At 43.8% G+C, this 15217-nt stretch overlaps 2 protein-coding genes across 3 annotated transcripts; one reads left to right on the forward strand and one right to left on the reverse strand.

Moving 5' to 3' along the window:
* Positions 1-395: 395 nt before the first annotated feature.
* Positions 396-6724, forward strand: LOC133915328 (serine/threonine-protein kinase SAPK8-like). Of its 2 annotated transcripts, none has more exons than XM_062358449.1 (9): positions 396-823; positions 3251-3325; positions 3419-3520; positions 3599-3631; positions 3751-3843; positions 4053-4145; positions 5250-5354; positions 5468-5566; positions 6235-6724. In XM_062358449.1, exons 1-9 carry the CDS (start codon positions 632-634, stop codon positions 6520-6522), a joined length of 1080 nt encoding a protein of 359 aa, XP_062214433.1. In that variant the 5' UTR covers positions 396-631; the 3' UTR covers positions 6523-6724. The 2 variants fall into 2 exon arrangements, with proteins under 2 accessions (XP_062214433.1, XP_062214432.1); XM_062358448.1 differs by having other exon boundaries at positions 397-823; positions 3599-3652.
* A 4992-nt stretch (positions 6725-11716) lies between these two features.
* Positions 11717-13077, reverse strand: LOC133914097 (dof zinc finger protein 4-like). The gene has a single exon (XM_062357251.1). The coding sequence runs from the start codon at positions 12981-12983 to the stop codon at positions 11931-11933; it is 1053 nt and encodes a 350-aa protein (XP_062213235.1). The 5' UTR covers positions 12984-13077; the 3' UTR covers positions 11717-11930.
* Positions 13078-15217: the final 2140 nt, after the last annotated feature.

A 15217-nucleotide genomic window follows, 5' to 3' on the forward strand; every position in this document is an offset into this window, starting at 1 on the left:
ATATCCCTTCTCGACTGGTAACCTGATCCGTCGTCTAGCCTAACCAAATATTTCTTTTAGGCTAGTGTATTTCCTAGTCTAGTTATAAAAATCCTAAACGTATGAGACTAGTCTCAGCCTTTCAAACATAACCTAAACCGGTAACATGTTAAAACGAAAGGTAATTCTCCCATTCTCCTCTTTTAATTACTACTAGCCGATTTCCTTCTTTTTTTAGTGCATTTAGAAAAAAATCTATTGTTATTAATGCTCTTAAACTTAACATCACCATTTTTTTAGTGCATGAACACACAACCTAACTTATTTAAAGCTTCATAAAAGCACTCCTATGCATACCCCTTTATGACACACATCCTGAAAATGACTCCCATAAAACCACTTCGACAGCCCTTATCGCCTCAAACGGTTCACAAAGAGAGAAAGCCTCTCTGGTCTGCCAACTGGTCGAGGAGAGAGAGCGAGAGAGCGAGAGCGAGCAAGCGAGAGAGCGAGTCGCCGATTTGAGAAGAGAAGAGAAGAGGAGTGAGAGGGAGAGGGAGGAAGGGGGAAGGAGCAGGGAGCCTGCGCCTCGGACCTCGGGTCACCGAACCCTAACAACCCTACCCTCCTCCGTCGATCGCCGTCGCCGCCCATGGCAGCGCCGGAGCCGGATCGGGCGGCGCTCACGGTGGGGCCAGGCATGGACTTGCCGATCATGCACGACAGCGACCGCTACGAGCTCGTGCGCGACATCGGCTCCGGCAACTTCGGCGTCGCGCGCCTCATGCGCGACCGCCGCACCATGGAGCTCGTCGCCGTCAAGTACATCGAGCGCGGCGAGAAGGTAGCCCGCTGATCCCCATCTCCCTTCCCTATTCGATTCGATTCGGCGCTGGTTTGTGGTTGACCAATCGATCCGACCTCACGTTGGTTGGTTCCGTCGGTGCGTAGCTGCGTGTGCGACTGTGCGTGGGAAGGGCCTTCTCGATTTGGACTTCTCGCTGTTAGTGGTGAATCTTGGGTGCTGCGCGGTCTGTTGGTTTCGTGGGTTAGGGACCATATCTTCAGCCCAAGGATGAAATTTGTGTGTGAATTTTAGGTTTGTTTTAGTTCCGTGTGGATATCGGCTGTGGCTTTTGCTGTTCATTTCATTTGATATGCCGAATATGCTAGAGCATTAGTTCTGTTCATGTGTAGATTTTTGTTTTTATATGCTTTATTTGGGACTAGCCAAACATTCACCACTCCAATCAAATCAAAGAAGCAAACTTATTTCAATCAATTTGAAACAGATTTAGTGACAGTTAACATCATCAAATAAACTATACCAGCAAGCACCCAAACAAAGATCTATACTGTTTGATTCTTTATGGAGCTTATTTAGAGATGTGGCTAATGGCTGCTATTTTTTTCGATTTGGTGTTTCTCACCATGCTCGCCCTGGGGATCGAACCCAGGTTACGAGCGGCACACCCCCACACCTTCACCACTACGATCTCGCAGGTCTCCGTGTTGTCTGGTATTTAGTTTCAATATGTCTAGATGATTTATTTTAGGCAAATTTAGTATATATGTGGTGTGATGTAGAAGTAGAAATATGGACTTAGGTAGCCCTGAAACAGGTTTTCCCCCTTTGTCCTTTGCATAAAAAGAAAATAAAAAGGTTTCCTTGTTTTGGGGTACCTCCTACCATTTTCTTTTCATCCAATCATAACAGAAGATACTGATTAAAAGACCACATGTCACTGACTTGTTGGGACTATACTTCTCCTGTGCCAGCTGCGTCCGTAAATTGGATTTCGCTCTTACCATTTGATGTTAGGCAATGACTCATTGATTATATGTAAAAATCTGGTCATCCATGTGGATCCAACTGCTTGTGGATACCAGTATACCACATCTACTTATGATCCAAGCGTGATAAATGTCATGGTTCTTTGGCAATTTAAGGTAATGGTGTGTGATTTTGCCCAAGAAATGAATGGTCTAGTTAATTATTGGTGCTCTGTAACTCTATTCCGCAACAACTATTCCTATTTGATGCATAGGGGTATATGTCTTATAAAAAGAAATGAAGACAATAATTGTCTAGTACCTAATAAATTATAGAGTAAATTTCACAAAACCACACTTTTAAGCAAAATTTTCATAAACCCACACTTCCCTTTGCATCATAAGATCAGCCAGTAGAAGAAAAAAAGTCCCTAGTTCTGCAGTGAGCACATGAAAATGTAACATTTCACAAAACCTCACTTTTGAGCATTGCAGTCATTTCCATGTCCTGGTCGCACTCGTCGGTCTCACAAGCCTACCCTGTTTCCGTTTGCTGATATGGAGGTAGTTGGCACACTGTATAAGAGCTGACATGTTAATTTGATTGTGTGGCGGGGTGGGGTAAAGTGGAATGCCTTGGAAACAAGATGAGGTGGAATACAGGTGCTAATAATCCCTCCCATTCAGGTCCACCTCACCATGCAATCAAGTTGATGTGTAAGCTCTTTACTGGCTTCATGTAAGCAAACAGAGACAGGATAAACTATTGAGATTGGCAAGTGGTCCTGGCTTGTTGGCCCTTTGGAAATGACAGCAGTGCTTAAAAGTGTGGCTTAAAGTACTGTGGTTTTGTGAAATTCACTCTAAAATATAATATTATTGGAGTACTTTTTGATACAATATACTCATATGTTCTAACGACCTGTCCAAATGTTCACAAAGATATCATTATCAAAGTTAGAATAGTTTGGCTGCACGTTCTAAAATCGCACTTTTTTTTGCTGGACGTTAGTAAGTAGTAACATAGACTGGAACGTTGGTATGATCCTCAATCAATTGTTGCTTATATTCATAAGCTAATGAGGCTTGAGTTGCTTTTTGACAGAGAGCAGTATTTGTCGATTTTCTGAAACTAAGGACAGCTGAACAGATGCTTGCTAATTCCCTTCTTCTGTTTTGGCTTTACGCTTAGGAAATCAAACACGAATTCACGCTAAAGGTCCAATATTATTTGTGATCCCTATTAATAGTCAGACTTTGGGTCAAATTTTATGGGATTTCCTTAAAGATATTATGTCCTTCCTCTCATTCATTTGATGATCGAATATTCCATGGTTCATGGTTTGTGCTAGGCTGAAGCATGAGTGTGTTCCTTAATCATATAAATACTTTTGCATTTTCTTGTTCTTTTACGAATGCTTGCCATTGTCAGTTATCACTGCACTCAGTTGTTTCGCCTTGGTCTTCTAATATATATTTCATTCACTGTCATGTACAGATAGATGAGAATGTGCAGCGCGAGATAATTAACCATAGATCATTGAAGCATCCTAATATTATTAGGTTTAAAGAGGTAAGTCGGGATTGTGATGAACAATGATGTTTTTTTTAATCATTCTTTGATTGTGATTGTCAAATTTGTTAAATATTTTTTTGGTATATCTAGGTTATTTTAACGCCGACCCATCTAGCTATTGTCATGGAATATGCCTCTGGCGGTGAGCTTTTCGAGAGAATATGTAAAAATGTGCGATTCAGTGAAGATGAGGTCAGCTCTTTTGTTTATCCTTTTTTCTTGGTACATCTCTTTATTGGTTCCTACTAAATGCATCTGTATATCTTTTAGGCTCGCTACTTCTTCCAGCAGCTTATCTCAGGAGTAAGCTACTGCCATTCGATGGTATTAGTTATTCAAATGACTTCTCTTCCATCCTATTGTTACTCTTTACTCATACCATGCATCAAGTTGAGCTATCTCATTTTATCCTTGTTTTCAAGCAAGTATGCCACCGTGATCTGAAGCTGGAGAACACACTGCTGGACGGGAGTGACGCTCCTCGCCTGAAGATATGTGACTTTGGCTATTCCAAGGTTCTTACCTAAGCCAATTTAATCTTATTCCAGCTAATATTTTTGGCTGCTTTAATGGTATGCAACCTCTCATCGGCCAGCACACAGATGGTTACATTGAAATTTCGCTGTTCTGTACCTTCATGTTTACAGTAGAATGAATATATGGTCCTGTGGGTTTGTCAGTTATTTTCTAATGAATAATGGCATGTGTGCTTCATTTTCTGCAGTCTTCAGTTCTTCATTCACAACCAAAATCAACTGTCGGAACACCTGCTTATATTGCACCTGAAGTTCTATTGAAAAAAGAATATGATGGCAAGGTACTTATGCTCTCAATCTTTGCTAATTTATCTTGAGAAATTTTTCTTTAGGAGATGGTTGTAGCTCCCATCAGTACACTGTAGTTCCATGAACAAACACTGGTAGAGGCTTTGTTATGTGGTGTCCTCCTCTGCCTTATTGCATACTGTATATTCACAGTAAATACAAAAACATTTTACCTCTCACCCAAGAATAAGACAAAAACCCTCTACAAGCTTACCATTAGGTTATGCAAAATTATCTCCTATAGTCTTATGTCAAGACCTGGCTAAACACTTGGCAGTCGCTTGGTCCAAACTATCACCACCTCAAATTTGAATTACTTGTCGTTTTGACTCATTTTGTCCCTATTGATTGTACACTTATCTTGTAACACTACCAATATAAAAATAGTAGGAGCATTTGGTGGAAATTAAACATCCATTTGCAAAACAAAACCAACCTCCTAAAACTTCATCTATTTGGGAGTGGAGGGAGTATAGTGACTTAGTGAGCTGTACTGACGTGAAATCATTTTCCCTCTTTAATAAAAATGCCCTGGCTATTCAAGCGGTCTTGTGGTTTTTCCCTGTTGTATTTGATGGTCCTTTTTTCTGGGCCATCACTTTATATGCTTATGATATCCTGTCCTGGTATGTTCTTTTGCATTTCTGGAATTGTAGAGATGCTATACATACCAGTGTTTCTAAAAGCGATAGAAGGATGGTTACCACTCAGTGGTCATTTCTGATTACCAGTGGTAACCAGTTTGGCCTAAACACTATGGAGAGGAACCTTAACAGCCGGCGACTTCGCCGGGAACCATCCAGAAATTAGCCGCTTTTGACTATTTTCTGACTTTCTGGTGAAACTGATAGTATTGGTGAGTTTACCATTTCTTCCTCGAAGTTTCCATGTACTGTTGTGAAATAGTTCTACATTCAAAATATGCAAAGTCAGCATGATCGATGGGCACTAATCAGAGCTTAAAGTAACTTAACAGTCAGAAAACTGATTTATCCCCTAAATATTCAATTAGGATTTCTGGTTAGTGGTGGTAACTGTGGTTATCTCCTAGATTAGAAAACCTTCTCCACACTGATGGGTTAGTTTGTGACAAACAGATTGCTGATGTATGGTCCTGTGGTGTGACTCTCTATGTTATGGTAGTTGGTGCATATCCTTTTGAAGATCCAGAAGAGCCTAAGAACTTCCGCAAGACAATTCAGGTTATCTTAATTTCTTTTTCCATGCTTTTGCTACTTCCAAGTTTCTATCTGTTTCACCCTACGCATTCTCTCATTTTAGCTAAAAAGCTAATGATAATGACATCTTGTTGCAGCGTATCTTGAATGTTCAGTACTCAATTCCAGATAATGTGAGCATATCTCCAGATTGCAGGCATCTAATTTCGAGGATTTTTATTGGCGATCCTGCTATGGTGAGTCCTTGTATGTTTTAGTTCAGGAACCAGGTTTTGATATCATATCTGTATCTTGTGAAGTATGCTTCATTAGTCTGTTCCTGAAAATTGTCTTTAAACTTCAGCTGACAAGTAAGTCTATACCAGTACCATAAGGTAGCAGCAGATAGCTTAAGTATTTCAATACAGTTGTAACTCTTCCTGAGTGTAAAAGGGTTATTGTTAGTGTCGTGGGTGTGCAGCCAGCCCACCAGTGTTTGAGTCCTGGACTCAGTGCTGGTGTCTGATTTTAGGAGTACACACGCATGTGGTGTTCAGTGGGAAAACATGTGCAAACGTTACATGAGGCCTTCTGTGCCTCCAATTAATTCCTAGCGTGTGTATGAAATGCACGCGTGCGCACGCGTGTGGGGTGGTGTGAGTGTGGTGTGTGTGCCTTGTACTCTCTAAAAAAAGGGTTGTTGTTCTAAAATGGTGCTTGTGTCTATATGTTGATGTGCATGTGTCTGGTTGCGACGTTGCGTCATGCTATGTTAGGTACTTAGGTGTTCATGGATGTGGTACTAGTGGTTCTACAAAAGTAGTGCATGTAGATACCGCTCGAAATGGCGAACAATTTTCTTTTTTGTTTCTTCGTGTTATTCATATCTAGTAGTTGCTGACACTGCTTGTGATCTTAAATGTAGAGGATAACAATCCCTGAAATACGGAGCCATAGTTGGTTCTTGAAGAACCTTCCTGCTGATCTGATGGATGATGATAGCATGAGCAACCAGTACGAAGAGCCTGATCAGCCAATGCAGACTATGGATCAAATCATGCAAATCTTAACAGAGGCCACCATACCACCTGCTTGTTCTCTCAGTATAAACGTCCTAGCTGATGGACTGGACATGGACGATGACATGGATGACTTTGAATCTGACTCGGATCTTGATGTTGACAGCAGTGGTGAGATTGTGTATGCAATGTGATTTATATTTCAGATAGCCATCTTATCAGGCAACCATAGAATCTCAATCAGGCATAGGATGCCCTGATGTTGTGTACTTGCCAAAGAACTAGCATCCTTCTGTGAAAATCAGTAGTTTGTTTAGTTTCCTGAAAGAACACAGTAATGCTGTTGTAAAACAACTGGGTTTACTCCCCTGGAAAAATAGGCTCCCTTTTCCTTCCTGGTTACTGTTACATATGTACAAGGAGTTCTTACTCCTGTTGATCTGTGAATTTCGGGCCTAGCTTGGGTGTATAGAGGGGAGCTTGTTTGGTATTGTCTGTTGCTCGAAGCTCAAATCCTAGTTACACCTTCACTCACGTAGAGTACATTTTAGTTAGATAGCGCGTGTAGCGCCCACTTTAGGTTGTGGATTTTTGTTCCCATTTTCTGCATTTCCGGCATTTCAATGTATGCTTGGCCCACCTTCATATCTCTGCATTTCAAGATGTGTGCTTGGGGCACATTCACATCTTTGTGTGTAGTTCTCCAGTTTCTGCATTTGTACATTCTTAGATGCGTGTTAGGTAGCGGATGTGTGTCAAGTGTTAGAGGCACATTCATGTGTGTGTAGCGGATGTGTGTTCGGAGGCATATTTTTATACGTGTGTTGGAGGCACATCCGCACATTCACGTGTGTGTGGGTAGCGGATGTGTTAAGAGGCACATTCACATTTCGCTAATAAGAGTTTCCTTTTATATGCCGGACGTTTGCTTGTGACATGCCGATAGTTAAAGCAAAACGGATGCCGCATGCTCGAGAAATTCAGATCAGATCGCAAGCGCGGCTCATGCCGGATGAACTCGGCGGCGGCCGTGTCGCGCATCGTTGCCTTGCTGCCGAACGCCGGTGCGGACGAGTGCCCCGTGTGGGAGGCGCGGCGTCCCGCATTTTGCACGTTCCACCGCACTTGCTGTGCTCAAACATGTCCACCGGTTCATGGCCACAACATTGCCTAGTCATAGCTGTACACTTTCAGGCCCAGGCTAGCAAATTTTAGGGGCTTGCTTGCTTCTTGCTCCTGTGCTGGGCCTCAGTTGAAATGGGTTGAATTTTTTTTTAACTAAGTCCTGTAAAAGAGCTTTCTGTTATATTAATTAGAAAAAACCCCGACAAATATAGGAAAAAATGGGCAGGATTATACCCACAATTAAAGCCCATAATTAGTAAGCAAGGCACTTGGACGGTTGGACGGCCACATTTCCTCCCACATCACTCAACCGCCGATGCGCGAAATATTTGGTCGACAGAATGAAAGAATCCACGTGTAACGAGCGATTGATGGCATAGTTGTTTGCAGTGAAATGCGAAACCACATCTATATACCTGTATTGGGTTTATCACAACCATTCATCCCGCCACGTGGCACTCCACCCGCCGTATGATTCCTCCCAACAACCCCTCCATGTGAAAGGAAATGGACGGCCCTGATATGAGCAATGCGCACGCACACATTTGGGAGATACGTTCATGCCCACACGCTTCGTTTGACCAGCGGTCGATCAAACGGCTTGCAGCCATTTATATTTTTTACAACTCATTCTGTTGTCCACTCCACCGAAATTTCATATTTAGCAAAATTGTTGACATGTATTAAGACTTAATTAGCTTGTCGTCTTGAGAAGTTAGCTTTGATTTGAATGGTTAATGAAGGTGATTGTATCCTTACTCATTAGGGATGAAATCTCATATTTACTATTTGCGTGTCTTATCAAGCTAGAATTTTATTTCAATAGTAGATGATGTAACCATTGATAACGAGACATCTATGATCACTTCGTCAATCTTTAAACCTCACATCTCTAATTTTCAATAGATGTTGTGTGTGCGAGTCTAATAGTATAAGTGTGTACGTGCGTCAAGAATGTTTGTTGTTATAAGGGCAAACCATACACAGGATAGCTTTAATGTTAGTGTAACAAGCTAACAAGATTTCATATGACCGAATAGTAGCACAGCACAACATCGCAACCACAAGTCCACAAGTGATCCTATGTCGCTAACAAAGAGTAGGAGCCAGAGAGAAATGTTCTGCTTGCAAGCACAAGCCTGAAGCGAGTACCAACAATTGTGCCGAAAAAAAAAAACTTGCAAACAGACAAGCTAATACTGTAGTGGTAGTACTCTAAGCTTGGCTAGCAGTACTGCTAAGTACTGTAGGAGTAATAAAAAAGACCAAGACCGACAGCAAACTGGTGATCTAGCTACTACAAGGCAGGCTTGGGAGAAGAAACAAACAACGCTTGCCATGAGACAGGATATAGACTAGCGGTTCTAGTGCTATTCTAGAAAACAAAGCAGGCGCAGCGCAGGCTTCTGGATCGATGCAGGCCGGCCCTGCATCGAGATGGAATATTACATGGGTGTTCCGAGGACACCACCACCATGCTGCACGCTAGCAACTCTCTCTCTCTCTATCTCTATATATATATATCTCCATTAGTACGTAGAGTATTTCAGGCGATGGATGGACGGTCAGGACTGATGCATGCATGCTGCGTCGGAGGCAGCGACAATACAAAAGGAAGCAGTCCCCTTCTCTCTCTCTCTCTCCACCAACCCCAAGCACCACACTTGCAAAGGCTGCATCTTGCAGCACAGCAGCAGCAGCAGCAGCGAGCTCAATAGCTAGCTATAGCTACTCGGCCAATGGTTGGGCACTGTGCTGGAGAATCGAATCCGCCTGCATGCTGCCGTTTTAGCTTCTGGTAGGCCACACCATGCATGCATGTACACACACCTGCCTAGCTAGGGCAGTAGGGCTGCTCTCTCTCTCTCTCTCTGGACGTGTTCTCTTCTCTCTCACCGTACGTACACGGTACACTGATCTGAATGTATCTGCCACCTTGGCGTGGCATGCATGGCTAGTTCAGTTCCTCGCCCTGCTCTTTCCTGGTCACTTGACTGCACCAGTGTTCCGATATGGCTGATCTGGGTACCTGACACACTGAGTGCATGCGCTCTTGCCTCGAAGGGAAGACAAACTGCTCACTCTCTCCTTGCAGATCGTGCTTAAAGGAAAGGGAAAGGAGATGAAACGAGCTTGAACGTACAGCACAGGCCTGACCGCCGGAGGATCGAGGTTCTGGACATGTTCAGATCAAGTTTGAACAAGAAAATTGTGCTTGCGTGGACATGATCCCATTTAGTGCCCACCATGATGCCCCAATCATATTGCCGTACTAAGGAGTTTGATTGGGATGAAAATCACTTGTTAAGGGTGCAAATTGGTGAACTTAAGATACCCATGGAACCTTTTTTAGTTCAACTAATTACACTAGTTTTCTAAAAATTTATTCAATTTGAGAAAAATATAGTTATTGATTGAAGAAGTTCGGTAGATACCTTTAGGTTCAATTTGCATGCCTATCACTCGTTACCAGCAGCTTGCATCACTAGCTAGCAATCATGCATGAAGCCGACCAGACTTACACTGTTTTTGACGTGGATATAGAGTAACTAAATTGTTTTTTAATTTGGCCTAATTACCCAAATCATCATGGAAGTTTTATCAACTTGAGATAATGAGATCCATGCACGGATAAGTAAGCTGGATGGCTAATTGGTCATAAACAGAAACTACAGAGCTGGGTGCCTGTGTTAGGTTAACTTGCACAGGCGGCGAGGCGCATCTCGATGCGATCGATGTGCCAGATAGATGGAAGTGTTTGTGTTGCTGTCGTATCATATCGTGTGTTGGGCATCATACCATCAGTATACTCACGTTTGGCAGACAATCACAAAAGGAGCTGGATGGAGAAGCAACTAAAGTAATAGTGTTTGGTTTGAGAAACGAGATGATCTATCGTCACCTCGTTCTTAACTCACATATTTGGTTTGAGGTGGGTTTTTTTTACCGGTAAAATAAATTTACAGAGGTCATCGGTAAATATGATTTATTAGGCATACTAGATAAAATTCAAACAAATGTTAATAAAATTCAGGTAAACATGTATTTTTTTTTCTACCAGAGTTCACCGATAGACGCGGTAAACCAGGTATATCGGATATACCAAGCGAAAAAATTTCCCCTGGTTTGAGGAATGTGATGGGTTGGTCCATCACCAGCTCATTTATCACAAGCACACATGATTAACGGATTTACTATGTTTCAATCGACTGAAATCAGAGCTTTGTTTTACTTGACGCGTTATCCATCCGATCATCCGATCGTGCGTCTGTTTTTATCTGTACTCAGTTAGGGATTTTTATCTGGTATGCACCAGAAAATTGTATATATCTCTACTATAGAAAAATATTGTTCACTTGTGAATCAGTTTTTTTTATCAGCTATTAGATCTTCATCTAACGGTTGCTGTTGTCAAGTGAAACATACCCTTGTTTTTACTCGATTGAAAATTAGCAACTCCTACTATAGAAAAATATTGTTCACTTGTGAATTAGTTTTTTTTATCAGCCATTAGATCTTCATCCAACGGTTGCTATTGTCAAATGAAACATACCCTTATTTTCACTAGATCGTAACGCATGAGGGATGAGGACACCCCGTAGAAATATGGAATAAAGCCATGATGGACCATTGCATCTAGAATGGGTTTATCCCTCAAACCAAACACCACATAGAGTCATAGAGCGAGCTACTATGTTAGAAAAGATTTGGATCTAGTGGGGGATCAGTTATTTCTCCAAAACAAAACATGATTGTTGGCAACAACCAACTAAAGGAATTAATCACCACTTGGTCACAAGCGAACCAGGCTCACAGACTGACAGAGACCACGTATGATATGAACATTTGTGATCTTGTTATTTTGTTTTCGCATTTTTAAAGCTTCGTATACGGGCGGCTAAAGTGGGGTTCGAATTACAAACAAAGAGTTGCTGTTTTTTGCAGTATCTTACGACCTTCAACTCTGTTCTTGGAGTTTCAATCAGAAGCGAAAATGAAATAATTTCCAGCCAAGTACTAATACGTACTGAGTACTAGCTTTGTACCATCTTGCATGAAATGTAAGCTTAAAACCACACAAACATACAGGTTTAACAAACACACCCATCTATGCATATTGATCATGAATTACCGAGTTTGAGACCCTGTATCGAACCATCGATCGATCGGTCTGACGTAAAACACCAAATACAAAATTATCACTCCTACAACACTGCAGTTGAGAAGCATTTCATATATTAATAAAGGTCTGATTAACAGTAAAAAAGGTTACTCCCATTCTCCCACTGAGGCACTGATTAACAAAAACAACAGTAATTAAAACACCCTTAATAAACCTCCTCCGGATTCTCACTAAAAACACAGTAGTCAAACCACACGAACTACACTGAATTGATCGAGCTACTGATTACGTTGTACGTGCTAGCTAGAGCTAATGTCATGTAACAGCTGAGCCGTCCGCCGTAGGGATTGACTCTCATGGGAACGCGCCATTGGGGGTGGGAAAGTCCGGCCAAGCCACCGACATCGCCGCTGGGCCGGTCCAGTACTGCATCTCGGGCGCGGCGAGGGAGACCGGCGGGAGGTCTAGTCCGACCGTGCTGCTGCTCAGCGCCGCTGAGACGCTCGACACGGCCGACGGGAGAGAGGTGACCGTGGTGGTGCAAGGCAGCCGGGACGTGGCGGAGGCGTCGTACTCGTGTGAGCGCCCCGCGCTGCTCACCACCGCGTGCAGCTGGTCATTGTAGTAGGTCGCCGGCGGCAACGAAGGTGGCGGGGGAAACTTTAGCCCGAGGCCTGACAGCACATCGTGGTGGCCCAGCGGACCCATGCCGAACTGGGAGTCCATGTGCGACGGTGTAGGGACCGGACGCAGCGCGGCATTGCCCGCGCCCTGCAGGACCTGGAGGGGCAGGTGCCCCATGGTGTCGAGGCCGAGGAACCTGTGCACATTGCTGCCGCCGTGGCCTTGCCCGCCCCTGGCGCTGTTGAGGAGCGCCATGAGCTGCGCGGCGGCCGCCTGCTGCGGGGAGGCCCAGGGTACGGGGCCGGCGCCCATGCCCACGCCGACGCCGAGGCCGAGCGACGGCGCGGCGCCTATGGCCTTGCAGGAGACCGCCGCCTTCGCGACGGGCGTCGGCATGGGGCGCGGCTTGCGGCAGCCGCCGCCGATGGGGACGTTGCGGAGCGCGCCGCCCTTGGTCCAGTACCGGCGGCACGTCTTGCAGAAGTGGCGCGGCTGGGTGAGGTTGTAGTTGTTGTAGTAGCAGAACTTGGTGTTGGAGGAATTGCATCGGGGGCACCGCAACGGCGCCTGCTCCGCCGCCGCTTGCCCCTGCCCTTGCCCCTGGGGCGACGACGTCGACCGCTGCGGCTGCTGCGCAGACGAGCGCGACGACGTCGACGTCGACGACGTGGGCGACGGGTTGGAGGCGATGGGATGCAGCAACATGGGCAGAGATGTCGGGTTCCCATCGTTCACGCCCTTCAGCTGGTCCATGGCTGCCCCTCCGAGCAGTTCTTGAATCATGGTGACGGATGGTGAAAACTCAAGCTCAAAAGGCTTCCTGAAGCAGAAGAGGATGGGTTCTTTCTTGTTGCTTTGTGGTATGGATCAGAGGACGGGGGTGGGGTGGGGTGGGGTAGTGGTACTGGAGGGTGGTGGTTTATAAAGAGGAGGAGATGGACCATGCCATGGGGTGGATTTCAGGATTTGATTGAGCTAGGGCTAGCTGCATGCTTGGTTCTTTATGTGCATGCCTTAGCTTTGTGTCTGTTCAGAAACTAAGCTTTGTCTTGATCTGCAATTACCTTGGACCCTTTGTTGGCTGCATGTAGTTAGAATCAGGGCTTTAGGAATGTAAGCAGGTAGGATGTGGTGGGGCCCAGTAGCAGTTTCTTGGAATGATGAATGGCAGGGTTTCACAGTTTGGAACACTGCCATGTTCTAGTTCTGACTGACTATAAGCTGTCCCTGCTTGGGTGTCCTTTTTTTGTACCCATATGCAGGAGATCATTGTTCACTTTACCAAATTATATATCTAGCCGAGACCCCTATTTTTTCCAAGTAGTTTACTCCATAGTTCTTTTAATTTCAAGAGGTGTCTTTCGTACTACCCCGAAAGAAGTACATCTTTCATGGAAATGTTAAACCGGTTTCTCACTGTACTTTCATGAAAATATGATTTTCCCCCAATTACAAAGATGAAAGCATACGTACCGATCATCATTTGTCCCGTATATACGTAGCGACACTGCCAATTAAAAATTCACTAGCTAAATGGTCTGCCATTGCAATGAAAATATAAATATTAAATCAAGTATGGAGATGTGGATGCGCTATAAGAGCGTCACCGAACGAATATATGTGTTGAGTGATGCTATAGTTTTATTTTTTTTATATGATTAGAAAAAGAGGAGGAGATTATCTGCTCATTTCACTTCTAATTTTTTAATTTATTTTTATTAGTAAAATGAGTCACATATTCGTAGTCGGTAATAAAATAGAAAGACTGAAGGATGAGGAATGTATGTCAAAAATAGATAAATTATTTAAATTTTAGAATGCTTCATATTGACTGTAGGTAGAAGATAGTATAGATTTTATCCTACCGTTTATGTGATGGGTATTAATTTCACGGTAAAAATTCTCTTTATTAGATGAGATGAAAGTATATAAAGATATAATATCAGAACCAACTCATGTTTCATACAGTTGAGATTATACTACACAGAAGTACAAATCTGCGTACGTACGAGCGACGTGACTCATATACAGTGTAGCATACGTACGTAATATTAGTATAAGGAAGTGGAGCCCGTGCATCACATTCTGTGGACTGTGGTACGTATCGTCATTATCAGTAAGCCGCGCGCCGGGCAGGGCCTACCCGGCAGCGTGTGGTCAGAGGCCAGAGCACTACCACTCCAAGAGAGATCAAATCATCACAGGAATTTTGTAAGCCGAAAGATGGAAGGAAAGGGAAGGAACATCCTCGTGAGCAAATAGCAATGGAGACGGATTCTCCATTGCCCCAATCCATTGCCCCAATCATGCAGTCAACGCAAACTTCAAGAGAGGCCCAGAAGAGACCACAGAAGTACAAGGCCATAGTGTGGATGCCACGCATATCCGCAACAGATGTGGGTCTGTCGCTTAACCTGACGAGTGACGATTTGTTTTGTGAGCTTGGAAGGCTCTAAAAACGCGCTTGGTGTCGCCCACCAGCTTGGCCGGTTGGAGCTGCCTTGACCCTCCCGGGAACGTCCAGAGCTCTGTGACTCATGCATGAGGTGACAACCCCTTGACCCCCCCTGCAGTTTGGCCTGAACGAGCTAAGCTACGACATGCATGCAACTGTCGAGCGATTCAATTTGTTAAGTGTGTGTCGGCGTGATGTTTTGGTCATCAGTAGTCCCTGACCAGCACAGCAACTGCATGATTACGAGTGCTATTAGCAATGTCATGGCCTTGCATGTCACACTCCAATAGTCGCAGAGGTTGATATCCCTACAGGTTTGGGTCTTATATAGTTATATCACTACAGGTTTGGGTTTTGTATTGTTAGTGTAGGATTGAATGGGTCTTTTTACATCTTAAAAACTAGCTAATGAGATGAGGGACTCTCTGGGCGGAGCTAGGATTTGATGATAGGGGAGAAGAGGGACAAGTTTAAATTGGTTTTAGAAGAACAAAATAAAGGTGTTAAGATGAATCCATTTTTCATGATCAGCTTAAAATGTCTTTATTTTTCTTCATATATA

The sequence above is a fragment of the Phragmites australis genome, chromosome 4, assembly GCF_958298935.1.
Source record: "Phragmites australis chromosome 4, lpPhrAust1.1, whole genome shotgun sequence".
NCBI classification, from domain to species: Eukaryota; Viridiplantae; Streptophyta; class Magnoliopsida; order Poales; family Poaceae; genus Phragmites; species Phragmites australis.